Source organism: Oenanthe melanoleuca, chromosome Z (genome assembly GCF_029582105.1).
Source record: "Oenanthe melanoleuca isolate GR-GAL-2019-014 chromosome Z, OMel1.0, whole genome shotgun sequence".
NCBI classification, from domain to species: domain Eukaryota; kingdom Metazoa; phylum Chordata; class Aves; order Passeriformes; family Muscicapidae; genus Oenanthe; species Oenanthe melanoleuca.
In genome coordinates this window covers 53,057,318-53,077,220 of record NC_079362.1, presented here as the reverse complement: position 1 = coordinate 53,077,220, position 19,903 = coordinate 53,057,318, and the positions used below count along the sequence as shown (strand labels likewise).

Below are 19,903 nucleotides of genomic sequence, written 5' to 3'. Positions count from 1 at the left end.
CATCCATCTTCTTTGTGTTGATCAATTATTGGACAAACATTTGCACAAAATTGCCATGTTGACTTCATGAGTAATCCTCATTATTGGTCAAGGGAGATCAGTCATAAGTAGCAAGAATCTTTTGTCCATCTAGAGAGTTCACTTGAGTCTTTTAGGCACATCAGTAAGAAAACACTGGTTAATCAATTTAGGTTTGTCTTAAAAAAAACCCCAGATACAGATTTTACTACTGATAAGAGAAAAATACTAATGTCTTTTATAAAAATGTTGGGATGAAGAGAAAGCTGGACCGAGAAGGAATTTTCCCCAATGTACTTTACTTTTGCTGCTGAGAAAGCTGTGACAAAGAAAAATGCTAAGCTTCCTTTCATCCAAGGTCCACATAAAAATGGCAAGAGTCCAAACAGTTAAAAATAGAGGGATTATCCAAGCCTTTAGATTAAAAGAGCTTGTTTCCTGATTGCCACATATGTTCCTTCTTAGACCAGGTGCTTGTATTCCTACATAAAAAAACTTCAGATCCACTTCTCCACTTCTGATAAAATATCTAAAATCTTCATTGTCCTGCAGCAGTGCTGCTAAATGTATAGCACACATATTTGTTATCTTTCTTGCCAGAGCTATTTACAAAAACAGCAAGTCAAAACAAATTTTGTTAGAATTGATAATATACAAAGTATTAACATAGAGTTTCCAAATGTTCTATGGACAATTTTCTGATGTACAGGTATTTTATATTCTCTTAAAAATTATTACAGAAATACATATCATGGCTTGATCAATTACAGTGCTTTATAGTGTGCAAGTAAAATTGTGGAATTTGCCTTCCTTTGTTGGACAACTGCAAAAGGCATAGGTGTGGCAGGTCATGCCTTAAAAATTTTAATGTTTCAGCAAAATGCAGTTGAACAATATCCACAGGATGAGAGTAGAAAATAGCTATCAGGAAATCTACTGTAAGTCAATTACTGCTATTATGACTCAAAAGAATAGAAAATTTCTCTTCTGACATCCACACCAAGGCAAACTTGGACAAAAGACACTGTGAGAACAGTATTTATTGCTCTGGGCATAGACTGAACCCTTAGGGTTCAAGAAAAAGTGAAAAAACGAAATATCATTAATTGAAGATAGTAGACTTATTTCTTAATTATGGCCAAACCCTTATGAACTTTTCTCAGAGGCATTAGAAAAGGTAAAAACAGGATGACTTAATTTTATAGCTCACCTTGTATTCTAAGTATTCTTGGACAAGATTCAAACCCACATCTATGTCAGCCATAGTAAAATGATGAATTGTTGGTTACCTGATGCAATCTGATTTATTCTCTCTGTAGGAGATGATCTATTTCTATTCCATTTTCTATTTAGGTTTTAGTTATTTGTTGTACCATCTCCCTGATGAGAATCTTGGCTTATAATGCTGGTGCTTCCCAAGTTCACAAGAAGATACTTACCATTTATGTGAAAGTAAAAATTGCATTTTAAAGTAATAAAAACGTCCTAATGCTCCTCCTTTGGAGAACTTAAGCTTTCTTCCATTCATATTTATATTACAGGCACAGCTGAGGAGCTGTGCAGAGTTATTGCAGGCCCCTTGGGCACACACATTACAACGCAAGCCGTAATTACCTCATCACACAGTATTTTTTTTTCTGCATCACTCTGCCAGTGCAGAGAACAAAGAGTGCTTGAGGGTAAAATATAGATGTAGTGAAGAAAACCCAGTTTCCCTATCTGCTACAGAAGTTGGAAGATGCACTGTGAGTAAGACTGGGGACGGCAACATGAGAAAACAGTTTCATGGTACAGACAGTGGGCGGCTGTCACAAGAAAGGATAAAATCCCTACTCCTCTTGCAGAGTTTGCCAGCAAGTCACATAAAGCTAAGGTAATGGTATTTAAGCATTCATTTAATATTTTCTAGGTGCTCAGCTTAGCACCTTCAGGTTTAGGTTGCTGGAGTGCTAGGCACTTAGAGCTGTACTGAAATTACACGTTCAGCCCATTCCTTCTACTTTAATGCTCAGCGACTGGAATTTTTGATGGCACACACTCCATCCTACAGATTTCCTCTCCTGATGGATAGCAGAGTCCATTGAGAAGATAAGGTAAAAGACAATACGAAAGACAAGAGAAAATACAAGTTGTTTATATTCCTGAGTTGTATTAATTTACTTGCTTATCAGATATCACTGGTTTATATTTTGCTATCATGAGTGTGTTTTAAAATTTGTGTATTGAGAAGTTTAAAAAATGGTAGTATATTATAAAAATATTATTCATTATTTCATATGAAATCCACTTATGACCAGTAATATTATTTTCCATTTTAACACTACTTCATCATCTACCTGAGAACCATTTGAAATCTACACATCCTCTAATATCTTTTACAGCAATTGTATAAACCAGCTGAGATTTTAGGAAGAATGTGAAAAGAGAAATCAACCTAAAATAAGATAAAAATTTTAAAGTACTCATCAAGAAAGTAGGAAAAACTATGTAATTACCTAAATTCCAGGGATCAGTAAACTGAAATGTAAATACGTAGATGAATGTGAATTCATGCAGAATCAAAATCTGTCAAGATTTTGAAGCAACCACAGCTGATGAAGAATAAACTGACATGTGTGCCCTGTATCACATAGACTGCACATTGCCAAACTGTTCACCACTCTCCTACCTGGCAAAGAGCCAGTGTGATCCCTAAATACCTAGAGTACGATTTATGAAACACCTTTGGTATTATACTGCACAACACCAGCAAAGCCCCTGCAGCTCAGCCACTGACTGGTCTCCAAAAGGAGCATAAGAGGGGCTACCCAGCCCAGCCTCTTGTGCTTGGCAGCATGAACCAGCCTCCTTCCACCCACCTTTCTTTGAGCCCAACCTCCAGCTACCCTTTGCTGCACATTTCTGGTTATTTCACTAATAGGTTGTAAGAGAATAGTATTAAACACTGACAGAGTCAGCAAGGATTTTGTGCTTAGATTCCCTTTTACAGGAGAATCTGGAGGCCAGTTTCAGGACCAGATTCACTCTGGATACAGCCTTGTAGCATAAGAGAGCATCATCTTGAGTATGATGGCTTTCACATGCAAAAAAACCAGGAAGCTTCGTGTTCCACATATCCTGAGAAAGGCTGTTCAGCCTCACAGTTACTTGCAGAAGCTGGAAATTCCCAGCAAACTGTGGCAAGCTGTGCCTCGTTATGGAGACCTCAGGAGTGTGAGAAGAAAACCCAGGACTATCACTGAGCAAGGCTGGTTGTTAAACTGCAGCTAGTCTGGATAAAAAAAATTATCAGAGAATGTCCGAAAGACACTAATTTCTTCAGGATACTTATTAGAATTATATCATAACATTTGGATGGTGGAAGAATTCTTGCCAGAAGAGCAATTTCCTGAGATGTAATAAAAAGAGTAGCACTTAATATTAAAGCTTAGTGCTTGGGATTCATAAATAGATTGGTATCATGATTTGATATAATTACAGATGTGGACATCAATTTCTTTTCTGAAGAAACACATAATTTTAAAATTACAATGAAATGAAAACAGAGAAGCCAGTCTACATTTTCTCTTCATGGACAACACCAAAGCCAGTGTAACCCCTTTCCAAAAAATTACACTTGCCAGGAAGGCATCATGCATTTATAAACTGGAAATATTTTTCACTGCATTTCAAACATCCAGTGAATGACAAAGTAATTAGCACTGCAACAGGAGAAAGGACACAATGTCCTTTATTAGGAATCTGGGCAATTTTACATAAAATTTTTTAGGGATTTAATGGGGGGAGAAGTATTCAAGGCTATCCAAGTTAGTGCAGCTTTTACATTTTTGCACTCTCCATACCACAGAATATGACTCAACAGCTCTTCCTTCAGTCCATTAAGTGACATAAGGTCGGGATTAAAAAGTGCCCTGTATCTGAAAAAAACCCAACCCATGTCAACTAGTGGCAATGCAGTATTTGAATTGTCCTGAGATTTCTGCAAGAGCCCTGAAGAGTCAAGAGCAGTGCCCAAGATAATTTTTACTTAATGTACACTCCTAGTGGCCCTGATTTTTATCATGCTCCCACAATTTCACAGTCAACAGACAATTGCAGCTGTATTGCTGGTCTGGACCAGCTACAGCCTTCATATACAGTTAAACTACAGGAAACTCAAAGATACACCATTATTGTTATCAGAAATAATACTCATTAGCTGTATTCTAAATGAGAGTAGCTGTTAGACCTTCTATTTTCTAATGGAACTGCATTTTATGGTATTTTCCTAGTTAGGTAATATTTGATGCAAAATACATACTAAATTGCTAAAAAACCCTCATTGTTTCCCTTTGCTTTTTTTAAGACAAATTATTCTTTTGGTCCTTTCAAAACATCATTACCTCTGTAAGGTTCATACAAAATAATTTCTATTTGCTGTTTCTGCTGGTACATAGTATCAGTGAGGTTAGGAGAGGTGTAATTGCACATACCTCCTGTCTGTAGGATACAGCTCCACAGTAATGACATCCAGAGAATTCCATGCTGAGATGGTGAGGCCATTGTAGAGGCACAGCATACCTATCATCATGGATTCACTGGTCCCAAACCACAGGAAAAAACAGCTGATGCCAGAAAGAACCATGGAGCCACCTAGGCATAAGGCAGGTGAAAAAAAACATGTAGTAGACTTGTATTTAAAGAATTACCTTTTTTTCATCTAATATTTCTATGCACACAGTGTAGCTAAATAAGTGACCCAAATATTTGAGTTAAAAACCAAAGTGATTTCCTGTACTGGTGAGGCCAGACAGAAAGACAAATGTTGAAGAAACGAGGTCACAGGAAAAAATATTACTCCTCACATATCAGAATTTATCACAAAGTATTAAGCTGGAAGGCTCCTTGAATTCCCAGAGCAAGATGCCTGAGGAAAGCCACCCTTGTTATTCTTTGTTCATCATCTTTTGCAATTACATGAAACCTGTTATTATATTATAATAAAAAGACTGTATTCATTTTATTGTATTTATATAGAGATATGTCCTAGAAAATTAAGATAATGAACTACCACATAGTTATTTAAGTAAATTGAAAACAGATTTCTCATTGTAGACAATCCACAGGAGATAATTTTCAACTGTGTTCCTATGCAAAATAGATAACAGCTGATACTTTCCAGGAGCTGCTCTACTAGCTGAGGGTCACCTGTGCATGCTTTGCTTTTCTTTCAGCTGGAGCAGAGATGACCAAGCATCATCAGCCTCCAAAATCTCATTTTAAATGCCTAGGTTATGGTCTTGTAATATCTGTGTGGAAGTGCAAGTAGGCATGACTACAGATCCCTTTTTTCCCTAGGGTTTCCAAGCTGGGAGGCTTTTAAAAAAAGTGTTTATGATGCTGCATAAATGACATATCTGCAGAAAGAATGTTTTTCATATCTCTGAGCCAAATTCCCTGGAAAGAGGACGTGTCACTTTTGACGTTCCCTGTATCAAAGTGAAGCCCCTACCTAGCATCGTTAACCGTCCTATTCTATCCATCAGGAGAGCAGACACAATATTCCCCGGCAACACTGCCAAAGTTCCCAGGAAATTAACAAAGTAGATCCAGTAGGCACTGTAGTCATCATCAAAAGAAATCTGGCATCCTGTCCTGACGTGAAAAAATGTGCAATTTATCAATTCGCTGTCAACAAATTTATACTGCTCGAGATCTGTGGAAAGAAGAAAAAGAATAATTTCAGCCAACAGCCAACTCCATGTGCAAGTCTTGATTAAAAACAGTTCAAGCAACTTTAATGATAACTTGGAGCTTCCATAGCTTTACAAGAAGAACTAGTTACTGCTGGTAATTTTGATAAGTTTTTATCTTACTAGAAAAATTTTCAAAGCTCTTGAAGAGGACCAACTAAAGCCTGGAATTAGGAAGTTATATTACTGTATTTTACCTTGACTGGACTGTTTTTGGTTAAGGCCTTTCAGCACCAGCTGGTCTTTCTCATGCACTAGGTATCTGCAAGTTTCTATGACTCAGTCTTTCTCAGTACCAGGCCTTCTATTTCCTGATGAGACTCTCAGTTGTGCTGTTTGACTTCCTTTAAGTGAAATATTCCTGTGGAATTCAGTTTAAACCAAATTTTGTTTCTGAGAAGGCCCTATGGTCTTCAGCTTGTCCATGGATGAGTTACTCTATGTAGCTAATTCTTCTACCAATACCATCCTAGAAAACTATCCCTATATTTCCTTTTTTATTTTCATATCTCTTGTAGGCCCTTTAAACCTGAACCATGAATACTTTGGTTCCACATAAAGGTCATTGCTTGCTCTGAAACTTAGGTCTATTACTTTTATTAGCTACAGGAAAGTGGGAAGAAGTGCTCCATCTTTCCAACAAACTTAGTTGGCCATGTTCTACTTTCAGTTATGTTTTGTTAAACTGGAGAAAAAGCGAGTTTAAACATATGAAAATATGAATTAATATTTTTGTCAGAATACTTAGGAGATTGGGAATGATTACAGACTAGGTAATTTGAATCCTAAACTCAGATTCCCCTGCCACAGCAAACAAAGTATTTCACCAGTCCCTTTTGATCTAAGAAAAAATACAGTACTTAAAGCCATCACTGAAGCAGTTAATGTATTTTCTTCTCTCCAGATTGAATCTCTTTAGAGATGGTCAAAGTTAAAGATAAAAAATAATTTCTTATGTGAATAAAATAGTCTATTGTCTGAGTCAATATTAGGCCTGCACATCTCTTGTGCAGTGAGATCCTTTCACTTCTCTCTTGTAAAAAGCCAGCAGCTTTCTATATACTATTATTCCTTACAGGAGGACTTCTTGTATGTCTTATTAGAAATCCAGAAATAATAAATGTAAGGCAAAAACATGCAGCTGACCAATGGGCATTTGAGGCTTTCTCAAACCTGTGTTGTAGAAGGTGGTATTCACGAAAGTACAGTTCCTGAAGTATGTGTTCAGTGAAGTAATGTCCTCAAAAACACAGTTCTTAAAGAGTGAATCTTCAAAGGTTACTGATTTAAACTTCATCATAACAAACCTGCCCGATACAAAGAATTGTTGTTAGTGTACCTTCGTACTTTTCAAATAGCAACACATACAGCTATTTAGATCTAAAAATCTCACCCCCAGTAACAATGATTCATTCCTTTGATGCATTTTGCAGGTGTGATTAATCATTATCTCATTCTAGAATACTATTGTTCAAAAGAAGAATTAGTAAGACAAATAGCTCCACATAGTTACTGGCCCAAACTAGTAATATAATTTATTTGATAACATTTCTGTTGCTACTTGTCCTTAATCATCAATCAAAACCAATGTCATGACATTCATGAGACAGCCTTGTAAAATCACAATTGCTAGTAATTTGACATTACACATGGAAACAGAGAGATCATGCTTCAGAAAGTCAGTCCCTGGGAATAAATGAGCACTTGCTAATACCAACAAGCTGAAAAGAATGAATTTTTAAAAGAATCCTGATTTGTTAGAGGAACACACTGGTTACTGGGTTAGGCTCAAACACATGATATACTGGAGTTAAAAATTGTTTTCACAAAATGGTTATTACATGAATTAAAATTTAATTTTTAAAATTGCCAGTTACACTACTAGACACCTAACTGTTAGCATCTCCTCATTAATCCTGTGCCTATGGATGCAATTGCAATTATAATTACTATGTAAATAAAACTGGCATAAACAATTTGCTGGTAGCTTTTTTCATTTCTGAACATCCTCCTTCCTACTGAATCCCATTTAACACCTAGATTTTATCAATATTAATAGAAAAAGTCACTGACAAATTATATTACAGACAGTAACTTTCTATCCCAATGCCACTAGACTAAAGCAATGCTTTTTTGAGTCATCCGTTTTAGTAAAATTCTACCAAATAACATGATTAAGCTAACAACAGCAACCACAACAAAGATGTGGAAATCCACAATTATTTTTGTGATGTCTTACATTTCACATGAGGGTATGGGAAAAAAGGAGCAGTTTTTTCTTCCGGCTGTATTCTAATCAAACCTGGTGTCACTAGCTAAGTATTTTTCTGTAAGAAGAGTAATAGTAGGAATGGAATAGGAACACAAAAAATAAGCTATCTACAAAGGAGCAAGAATTAAACTCTCTCACAAATAAATTTGTTGGAATCACATCTTTATGAGAAAGGAGAGAAAAAGCTAGTAGTATTTATCACAGTATGTGATTTACTAACTAATGAGTTCTCTTTTTGTACTGGTCAGAAAAATAGTGTTTTCAGTCCATTAGTTTTAGTTACTATATCATTTCTCATTTGTGACAGACTGATTAAAATCAGGCTGGAGTTACTCATTATCATTTTTCATACAGCATTTTCCATTCTAAAGTGTAGAGTAGTTCCAGAGGAGAACAAAGAAAATATAGTGATTAGATTAGTCAGTTGAAACAGAAATGACAGACTACATGTTCTACATTCTTCTGTGCACTTTTTACCTTTGGACAGGAAGTATGTGACTACATTAAAATTGGTGTCACAATGATTTGAATTAAAACCCAACAGGAAAGCAATGTATTAAAAAGCCAAGTATTGATGGATCTTCTCATTAAGAAAGAACATGAAGGAAACACTGTGATTGAGGGTGAGTAGGGCATTGAAACATTTATGAAGGAAGGATATCTAATGGGTTCATACCTCTTGGAAAATGTTTTGTGAACCCCAAATAACTGTCAGAAGCATATTAAATTTGCACATTTGAAAGAGTAAATTACTGATCTAGCATAAATTAATGTTAGATTTAGTGTTTTACAAGAATATTGATACAGTTACTGACAGTTCTTCTATTTTAGAACATCTGCATTCTGGAAAGGAGTGGGATTTGGAAGCTATGGCTAGGTTAAAAATTAAGTAACTGCTATTCTTTTCTTCAATGCATAAACCTTTAACTATGTCAAAACTGAAGACTACTACTCTACTACTACTACTACTACTACTACTAAATCATCACAAAATAATACATTTTATTCATTTACTTACAGATTTTCCTATGGAAATAATAATTATTATCGTGACTTCTAGCAGACCCTTCACATGGTTGTTCTGTACATTTCTTAATAGAAACCAGATACTTAAACCATCTGTGTTTAATTTTCCCCTAAGTTATCTAGTTATTTGTGAAGTCCAGATATAGCCTTAATATATTTGCCTTTGGCTAAAAAAGTCACAAAAGGCATTGCCAGAGTGTTGTTTCCCATTTTAGAGCTGCTCATGCTTTTTATTGGTTTATGGTAATGTTTAGCTTTCATTTTTCGGTGATAAGATCCTAACCTCTCAATGTTCAGCCTTTTCACAGAAGTGTCTTTCATCAATAAAAAAAGAACCAGCAGCAGAGATGAAAGTACATATTTTCCCAGCCCCCTACAATACACTGCATATGTTGGATCTGAAAAGCTTTGAATCCCACTGTGAAAGGAAGTAAAATTGACATAGGATTTTTTGGTCTGCTTTGCAGGACAACAATGAAGCTGGGTTTGCACAGTGGATCCTCACACAGGAGCCACCAGGGCGTGTACATTTCTCCCCATGCTCGTGAGTCATAAGGAATTAAGAACAGAAATAAATATTCACTAAAAGGCAACAAAACCATCTATCATTACCTCATGGAAAAAACTGGGTTATTAGGATGAGCTTTAAAACATGCATCTGTTTACTCCAAGTAAGCCAAGATATTAGGAAACCTCTAAACCTGTCATTGATGTATTCTCCATTGCTGTGAATCTGATTTTCCAGAGTGAAGTTGAAGACGAAGTGCGAGACCTCCTCGTTGCGGAAATGTTTCACTCGGGACGCGTACTCGTCTGACTGCAGATGTTTAATGACATCAGGAAACCAGACAGATAACCCGTAGTAGCTGTGAAAAAACAGAAAAAACTTCAGGCACCAATCTCATCCATTCAGAAAGCTGGGCAAGGTATGAATGAGCAGCTCCCTTGGCCACTTAGGTTATGGAGAGGCTGCTGAATAAAATCCTTCATAATATAAAATTACTGAAAGATGCTGACACCAGAAGATGTCAGTTTTTCAAAGAAGGTATTCCTGATGAGTCAGGTTTGCAACCAAGAAGAGACTAATTGACAAATATAACATTTTGTGGGAAGATCCTCAATAAAACAGATTATCATAGTGTCAGAAATTAACATGCAGATGATTTTTCTGTCTGTCAAGACTATTAAAAATGGTTTAATCTTAACCACTCTTACCCAAAAGACAGGGTGAACCACACAGCTGTAAGTTTGATTGTATTATCCTTCACTGGGTAGTTGAAGCATCTCATAAATGTCAACCAAATCTGTAAATCATTATGAAACACATTTATTTACACATCTTGACTTATTTTGAACAATTTTCTTAAAAGCTTAAAATCATTTTCTTAAAATGATTCTTATTTTCTTGCTTCTTCAGGGCAGGAGAGAAAGTAAATCAGCTCTCTGGCCACACTTATTTTCATGCAGCCCAGGCTGTGATTTGCTTTCTCAGCTGCAACAACATATTGTAGTCTCATATAAATTTTTCTGTAAACAGTGTGGACTGTGTATACAACAATTTGACCCTATCCCAGCCACCTCCAACTTTCTTAATCTCTAGAAATCTTCATTTTACTTTCTCAAATAAAACAGGAATTTTCTCAGAAATGTTTTCTTCTCACTTCCGAGTACTAGACAAACTATATTCCATAATTAAATATGGATACAATCAGAGTTTGATCTATTGTAACCTACCATGGCTAGAAATTGATGCCTGAACTATATGAGGAAAATGTGGAACTACCCCAAGGTCAGGGACAGTATAGTGGAGCTGACTGAGAATAGTGCTCTCATCTCTGTCCCTCTCTACTTTTTTTTCTGGGTCAAGAAACAAAAACTTTACACTGGTTCCTTATTCGCTCAGTTGCATGGAAACTGCAGCATTGCAGCCATCAACAGCAGGAGCTCAGCAAATCCATCTCATTTCTGAAAGTTAATTAAAAAGGAAGAAGGTAATTACAGAATGAACAGGGATGTTGTTACTTACACCATAGAGCTCTGTGCGGATTCTCACAAAACACCTCCTGTACCAAGTCCCGGTATCACTCTCTATTTCTATGAGCTCATCTATCTGCTTAGGAGTTTTGATTCTGGTAACCTAGAAATATAAACAGAACAAAAATACTTGTAGTTTCTGGGATAATGAACTGCCTGTGGTAGGGTTTATTACACCCCATCTGCTAAAAATGAGCAGATACTGTGTCTACACCAGACATGTTTTCGATTTATAAAGAAACAATAACACATTATAATGATGAAATCTTTATGGATGCAACTGGTTCAGAAAATTCTATGTTCAAGGCATGCAGGAAATACACTTCCTCTGGCTACAATATGCTGTTACTGTCATATTCTTCTAGAGAGTTGTTGTATGTACCTCTGATGCCACAAAGGATAAAACATTAATTTAAACCACCAGTTAACCATGCCTTCAAATTGATTTTGACTTGCTACCATAACACTGTTGGAAGTCTTTTGATTAAAGACACAGCAATGAAAACAGAAGTATTCAAAATGTCATGAATTAGTAGCTGGACAACCTTTTTTATCATTTTGTTATTTTTTCTAGTGTTAAACAGAGAACTTAATGAAGAGAGAAGTGAGGCGAAAGGATCTGGAACCACAGGTGTTATTGCTGTTATGAACAATGACTGACTTATCTAAAGTGAAATGAGATAAACAGACATCAGGGAAAAATACAGAATTACCAGTGACGGAGAATGTAATGTTACAATGCTAATTTAAACTTTTACTCTCCTGTGTAGCAGGGTGTGTTACATGGTCTTTCCAGACACAGGACCTGATACACTTATACTACTGTATGGTTTTGCTTTTAGTTTCTGCTCTGGTCCCAGCTTAATAATGATATCAAAAAAGGCAGTGCATTCATCCACAGTTTATTTTAAAAGAAGATGAGCAAAGAACAGAAAGAAAATTAATAAAAAGGGGAAAGGGACTGACACAGAAGGAAGGAGGAGAGCAAAAGAATGTGTGTTCTATGTTTGGCTGCAGTTTCTGAAGTCAGACATAGCTTCTGTTTCTTCTTACAGAATGACAACACCCTCCCCACCCACAACTCCAATGTATAACAGTGGATTACAGGACACCAGGGAATAGAAGTATTGATGAAAAAGCTCAAGTTTTGAGCCCACTGCTTTCACAGATGCATTCTGTTTGAGATGCAACAGCAGCCTCATCCCGTGAACAAGAACATAGAAAAGCCCTCTAAGGTTTGAGTTATAACTGCTCTCATTTCTGTTGCATTACTGCTCACTGTTTTGCCAGATCATGACTTTATCAAAAGCCTACAGCCTTCTTTTCATGTGTCTTCCTATAATCCTGTCCACATCAGTCCGCTGATCTCAAGCTTTTCTTTAAGTGCTTTCAGGAAATGTGTTATACAAAAGACTGAGTAAAGTCCTCAAAAGTTATCTGGTATCTCCTACATACAGAAATCCTTACATACCACACCTCTGTGCAGAAAAGGGATGCTTTTTGAACCCCACTCCTGTGGGCTTAGGGACAGTGTTTTCACCATACTGGCACCTGACTCAGTTGGAGCTGTGGAGATTGGGGAAAACACATTTTTCCTAGGACCACTGTATGTGACTGGGTACAAAAGTTCTCTGGCCTTGGTGGTTCTTTAACATATGAAAAGTCCTACTGAGTCAGGATAACAGTCCATCTGGATCGTGCAAATTCAGCATGTCAGTGCATGAAGAATGAAGAAAAAACAAACCCAGAAAAGAAAACCTATTTTAATGAAAATTATGCTTCTGTTTAAAAACAATGATTAGAAATATGCAATGTTTTAAATTTTTAAAACATCAAGACTTGTTGCAAAGAAAAATATTTGCAAGAAAAGAGTTAATACATGGCAATCGAGCAGCAGAGAAAATGTTGATTTTAACATTAACATTTTAACATGTTAACATTAAATGTTTAAATGTTGATTTTAAGGATGGAAAGATTTTTTTCTTTTAACTTAAATATTTAAACCAAGAAATCTAAAATCTAGGTATTTTAAAAACCCAGGAACATAATAAAGCATGTACATATACATCTAACTCTGGTAATTCCACGGTTGAAGATAATATCAATTTATTGGTGTCAGTGTCACTGCTTTCAGGAAAAATTCTTCAAAGAGTGAAGAACCACCCTCTCAATTAATTCAGAAACCAGAATACTCCATTTCGGATTAACACTAAACCCAACTGATTGCAGCTGATTCCATCTCTTTCTAAAGGCCTGAAGATAATCCCCTCAGTAATATGAGTAACAAGAATAAACATAATACAAGAATTGATTTTAAAAGCTTCTAGAGAAATATTAAATCAATATTATACAGGAAAATGCATAAAAGAAAATCACACTAAAACTATAGGTGCAAATGGAGAAAAAGTTACATCATCAGTTGTGTCAGAAAACATACTATCAAAGTGTGCCTGATGTAACTAACAACATGATCTGGAGGAAAATAGTAAAGCATAAGTCACAGAGTGACACTGGATGAGCAGAGGAGGAGTATGGAAAGTTTAGAAGTAAGTGAATAAATTACTGAGACAAAGTGTCACAATATTGAGGGCTAACTTAAAAGAAGAAACTAAAAGGATGCGTCAAACAAATTACGCAGTTCTTTGCTTTCTGGGTCTTATGAGATGAAGTGCTGATGTACAATAAGAAGAGAATGATACATTTTCTAATCATATTAAAGCAAGCTAAAAATAGGGACTTCTATATATGGCTAACCTTGACACACAGCACAGTATTTCTAATCTCAACTTGATATACAGAGTAGAGTTTTAATAATGCTCAGGGCAGAAACGGCAAAATTAATGGCTGATCAATTTACAAAAGTAACTGTAGACAAAGTGGCTGAGTGTCACATTATAACAACCATTGAGACAAAGGCTTGTTAGATCACAAGAGCTGGAAACAACAAGCATGTGCTTTGTTTTCTTCTCCACAGCTGCTTTAGGACGTGATTACAATTACGTCAAAGTGACGTGAGAGGCTTATCCTTCCTCCCACCTTTTCTCCTAGCACACTTCTATCTTCTTCCTTATGCCTGAACCAATACTAAAGGTGGACAGGGGGAGTGCTGTGGCTCTGTGAAATCAGTCAATGAGTATCAACAGTAACAGAAAAAGCCCTCCTGGAGTCACCAGGAGCAGGCATATTCTGTCTGAAAGCAGCTCAAACCAGCAAGAGCCAATTGTGAAATTACACCATAGCTATATGGTGTTAGGCAAATCCCTTTACTCATAAATTCAATCAGAAAATAAAATATTAGATTAGGTGGGATTAGGGGTAGGTCACCAGTGTACCAATAAACATGGGTTTAACATGGTAAATGTGCTAACCAGGTTTCTCTCAAATTAAATACAGGAATTCTTGAGCTTCTCTGTGGAAAGGTTTAAATGGAAGTAATGGAAACTAAATCCAAGGCAGCAAACTGCAAGTCTCAATGGAATATAAGTTATTTGGTCAGATGGTCATTCTTCCAGAATGCCTGCAAATGCAGAACCTTTAAGAGGATTTCTTAATTGAGTTATATGTGCAATACAGTGAGAAGAAAGCTTCTGGAGGAAGAAAAACATCCCACACATGGCTCTGAGGGAGCAGAGTGGACTTATTCCACAGCACTGCTCAAACTGGAGGGGCCAACTGGATTCCAAAGCAAGAAAGCGCTGTTTGACCCTACTGCATCGAGGAAGACAAGACTGTTGTGTACAGTCTTCATAAATAACAGAGATGCCATTAAAAATCCGGTTTTGAATTGGCAATTTCTCTTCCAGCAGAAACAACCAACCACTACTTTAAATAGAGTTTTAAAATTAGGCCTCAACAAAATTAACTTTGAGAATATTAAATTTTTGAAATTACTGTTTCATAGAAGTGAAAATGTAGTTTTTAAAACCATTATTTTACCTGATAAGAATGGAAAAAAAGTTCCAAATCCTAAAGACAAAACAGCTAACTAATTTGGACTTCTATGTGCCCACTGTTATCACTAAGGGTGAAAACTTAATAAATAAAACACAGATGGAATCCATTAACTATCTTGGTACACCAGATAAAATCATCATTCTGTGGCTTCATACACCCATGAATATCCTGGCCAAAGGCTGATTTCTTAGCAGACACTGTATATATGACAATTTCAGTAGGAATTTGCAATACTTTTTATTTAGGTATTTAGAGTGCAAAAAATTGGCTTAGCCTTTTAGGGAATTAATATTGATTGCTTAAGCTGTGCAGACCTTACCAGTCAGGAGGCTTGGTGCTGTGATAGGTGCTCAGCTTTAAAAGCAATACTCACAGTGAAGACTTTCTCGGGCTGACCACGGGCACGCATGTTTGTGTCATGAATTTGCTTGAGTATCATCCAAGCTTCATCATGTTTTCCAACCTAAACATCAGAACAGAACATTTAAGTGCAGCATACATACAAATTAAATTACTCACGATATAGCACTGAATAATCTAAATGAATGTTTATTAGATGTCATGATACAAAACCAATAATTTTTACTGGAATCTAGAGACTGTTTGGGAAACTATACCTCCAGCAGGAACCGTGGGCTTTCTGGCATAAAGGTGAGGGCAACCACAGAAGAGACGCAGGGCAGTGCACAGACAATCACAAACACTCGCCAGCTGTGGAACTGGTAGGCAGAGCCCATGCTGAAACTCCATCCTGTGGAAGCAGAAATTCACAAAATGTAGACAAATAAGGAGTATTATACGTGTTATCCTATATATGCTGCTTCTTGGAGATGCAAAATGAGACCTATATTTAAGTGAAGCCTGATTGATATATTTCCAGAAATATTCGTCGTCTAAAAAATAGTTTTACACTATGACTGTTAACCTCTTGCATGTGACTAGTCATGCTGAAAAGTAATTGCATCATGGATGAAAGACTTTCTTCTGCAGGGATGAAGAATCTTCTTTCAATTCTCTCAGAAAAATTTTTATTAAGATAGTTATGTGACCCAAATATAGGTTCATCATGATAGTGCATAATATACATACAAAGAAATAATTTTCTATGAACAATGGAAGTGGATGCACTTAAAAATCTACACATAAATTATATATTTTAGTGAATTGCATTGCTCTCCTTAACATTAGCTTTTTCTACAAAGTTAATTTCAATACTCTTAATAAGAATCACCCATGAGAAACTAGAGGGCTGGTAGTTCAGCTTTTTAATAAAATATCTGGTTGGTTGGTTGGTATATTATGAATGGACTATTGATGTGTTATAATTGTAAGAAAACAAAGAATTTATCTTAAGAAAGAGAAAAAGTATTATTTGAGTAACTACCTGGCCTTTTATTCTGGCTTCAGTACAGCAGAAATTTTCAAATAAAATTTTCAAGGATAACTTATTAAAAGGTGAGTGGAAGATAAGAATAATGGTAAAGGACAGAAGAGGTTATTGGAAGGAAATGAAATTTTGGGTAATGAAAGAACTGATGTACTGGATTAATCTATTATTTGCTGCCTGATTTTTCTAGGCAAAAGACATAGTTAATTAAATCTGTATGAATGTCAGTATAAAATTGGTAGGACTTAATACCAAATGGCCTATTAAATAGTTCTCTAAAGGAGGTATTTATGTGAGAAATGTAAGGCTTGTTTTTTTTTTAATGTAAAGATTCTATGTTGAGGATCATAAACACATTACTGGGAAAAAAATTCTTTCTCACGTTAAAGTACTTACATTCTACCACATGAAAAATGCTGTCAACCCATGATTTATTTTTACTCTTTATCAATGATTTGGTAAAACATCAGCAGATGTCAGCAGATGTAGAAATGTGTTTCTGGTATCCCACAAACTTCCTATATTTGTGAAATTATATCAGTTTGCTCTACAGCCATTTAGCACTGCTACCTTTACCTCAGAGAGAAAGGGGTAAAATCAATGAGTATTGACAATGATCTTGGAATCCCATGCTACTTTTTTTTCAATTAAGGCTCCATATGGATATACTTTACTGCTCAAAACATCCTTCCAACTTAACAAAGATGTCTAAAAATTAATGTTAAATTTTTATTCCAAAATAAAACCTGGAATTAAAATTTACCAATAAACATGTAAACAAAACAAAAACTATGGCTTGAAAGTGTATTAGAATTCATTCATTATTAACTTTTGGAAAATCAATAAACATTTGATCTTAGAGAATTTCAAGTCTCAAATATTATATGTGTATTTTACGTTTAAATTGTGAGGGGAAGGAAGTAAAGAAAGGTTTACAATATTAATGAAGCAATTAGACACCAGATCTGTATTTTGGATATTGTGTACACATTTTATTCTAATTATTAGAATCATATTCTTCATTACATGACCTAAAGTATAGAAAAAAATCACCTGATGCAAGATTTGCAAAATAATTTCCTGGTGAAGTGAATCTCTGGGCAGCTGTGCAACTCCTTGTGCTGCAGGGAAGGCAGCACAGGATGGGAGTTTTCATCTTTCAGAACGTTCAGTATCAGCCAAGGTAGTGGCTTTTGTTGTTACTAGAACTGTTCCAGAAATACACGAAGCCACTGGTACAGTTAGGCAATCTGCCTTTCACAACTCCAGTTCATGTTTTATGGACTGAGCTGTACAAAGGGCACTTCTGCAGTAAATGAAATCAACCTGGCTTTATACCTGTTATAAAGCAACAGCAATATCTTGAGCTCTGTAGCCAGTCCTGAAAAATGCTCTTGGTAATTTATTTTTAGTTGTCATTTAGTAATACAAGTAATACATTTAATTAAAAGCAATACATGCACTGTTCATCCTGCTGTCACTGTGACAACCTACAAAACATCTTTTTTACTCCTCAAAATACCTGAGGGACATGTCAAGTGAAATGTTCATTATAGTTTTTATTGCTTTTGTTCCATCTTTTTCATTATGGACTGTATTAGCTGCTGCAATTCATCTTGTGATTTAATACATCTGCTGAATTAATGGTAAAGACGAATGTCAAGATTATAAAAAGCAATTTGTAGAAAAAATCCTGGAACTGCAGCAGAGCTTTCTGGAGGTTGTTCCTCCCATCTATTCCAGCACCAGCGCTAGACCAGCAAAACAAACATGTGTTTCAAACGCACAGCAAGTATGGATTTATTTTTATATTTAACACATCCTTTTTCCCCAGGTCATGAGCTAATCTGGATAATGGAGCCATTAGAGCAGCTCTGAATTTAGCTCACAAAGTGGCTTTCATTCCTTTTGTACGCAAGTCTTGAAACTAAATGAAATTGTGTTCTTGGCTGTAAGTCAATCTCCTTCTCCCCTGATTTATGGCAGAACAGCAGAGGCACAGCAGCCCTACATGGCTGCATTCAGTGCCCTGCTCAGCAGCTGGAGCCGACCTTCACCCTTGCTCCCTGGCTATGCTGTATTCCAGAGTCATTAATCTTGAGAACGGGGGCCAGTGTTTTATCAATTGCAAAACATTTGGTCCAAATGCATTTTGGGAGTAATGTACTGTAGAGGGACCCAAAACCCCTGGTGGCTGAATCTGGAGCTGCTGCAGGAACCTTTGTGCTGAATACCACCCTCCTGCTTTCCTGACTGCTGGAAAAGCCCAAGTGAATCACAGACATGGCAATTACTGGTTACAGAAACACAGAGGCACACAGCAGAGCAAAATCAAAATGTACAAGATGCTAATCTGTATCCAATCACCAATTTATGAGTTGAGCACAATGTCAACAAAATCTTGTCTCACAATACAGCATGCCATCAGCTCCATAATATTAATAGATGAAAGGATATAATAAAATTCTTGCTCCAAAGGAGAGAAAAGAAAATTTGCCATAGACTTTCTGAGTATTTATAGAGGGAAACCTATCCACATTAAGATGGCTTTTCTGAATGTATAATACTTGATAAACAGCAAGTATCTTCAAGCACAAGCATCCTCTCCTACAGCAGACAAGCTACTAGAGAACAGATTTATGGGGATGATTTACTTAACTTTCCACAATAAAGGTTGCAAGGAACATGGTAAGTCTCTACAAATTCATGCATTACACTAAATTGCAATGTGAGCAATGAAAAACATGGTGCCCACAGGCTCTGTACAAATACTGGCTGGCAAGGAGACAGTTTATATGTACCAGAGGAATAAAGGTGTGAACACCTTGCTAAAACACTAAAGCTGGTAAAGAAAATCCAATCAAATATTGTGATTTTCTGGCATGGTTAGCTAAAGACTGAGCATTGGGGCATTTTTGTTGGTCATTCAGTATGAATAGGAGAACCTAGTTTTATGGCAGTGTCATAAATTGCCAAAATCCAATTTTTCACAGATTTCTGTCTTACACCAGATCAATGGAGGGAGGAGATGCAGGAAACATACTTAAAACTACAGATGGGGAAGAAAGAGAAGGAAAGAACTTACAGTAATTAATAGACTTCACAGATTCTTCCAAGGAATAATTTACATGATTTTATAGCTTTTCTTATTTAGGTTTTACTACACAACCTTTGGTCAGAAGTCAGCTTTCTAGACTTTGTTCTCAATGGTTTTGTTTGAAATATTTACAGCAACTAAGAAGCACGATTGCTCTAAATTGTCACTTGGTGGCACTGTTACCATATTCAATACAAATAAAGCTTAAAACTATTGCAGGAAGGCTTTTACTATCAAATGCTGCTGTTTTGTTGAGTATTTCCCAAATCTAAGCTAAAGCAAAATTATAAGTACTGGAAATATTTTGAAGCTTGAATCACTTAAATGCCATATTATTGCACTTTTATTTTTTCTGCCCTGGAATTACCAAGTTTAATTGTCAG

General features: G+C 36.1%; 1 protein-coding gene across 1 annotated transcript in view; it reads right to left on the bottom strand.

The window, feature by feature from the left end:
• Positions 1-19,903, bottom strand: part of SV2C (synaptic vesicle glycoprotein 2C) — a 107,222-nt gene that overhangs the window by 9,086 nt on the left and 78,233 nt on the right. Inside the window, exons 5-12 of the mRNA XM_056514750.1 lie at positions 15,654-15,787; positions 15,410-15,499; positions 11,075-11,185; positions 10,264-10,352; positions 9,750-9,914; positions 6,924-7,057; positions 5,510-5,713; positions 4,491-4,650 (exon numbers count right to left, since the gene is read on the bottom strand). Coding sequence (XP_056370725.1) covers positions 4,491-4,650; positions 5,510-5,713; positions 6,924-7,057; positions 9,750-9,914; positions 10,264-10,352; positions 11,075-11,185; positions 15,410-15,499; positions 15,654-15,787 — 1,087 coding nt within the window. The remainder of the gene's footprint in view (positions 1-4,490; positions 4,651-5,509; positions 5,714-6,923; positions 7,058-9,749; positions 9,915-10,263; positions 10,353-11,074; positions 11,186-15,409; positions 15,500-15,653; positions 15,788-19,903) is intronic.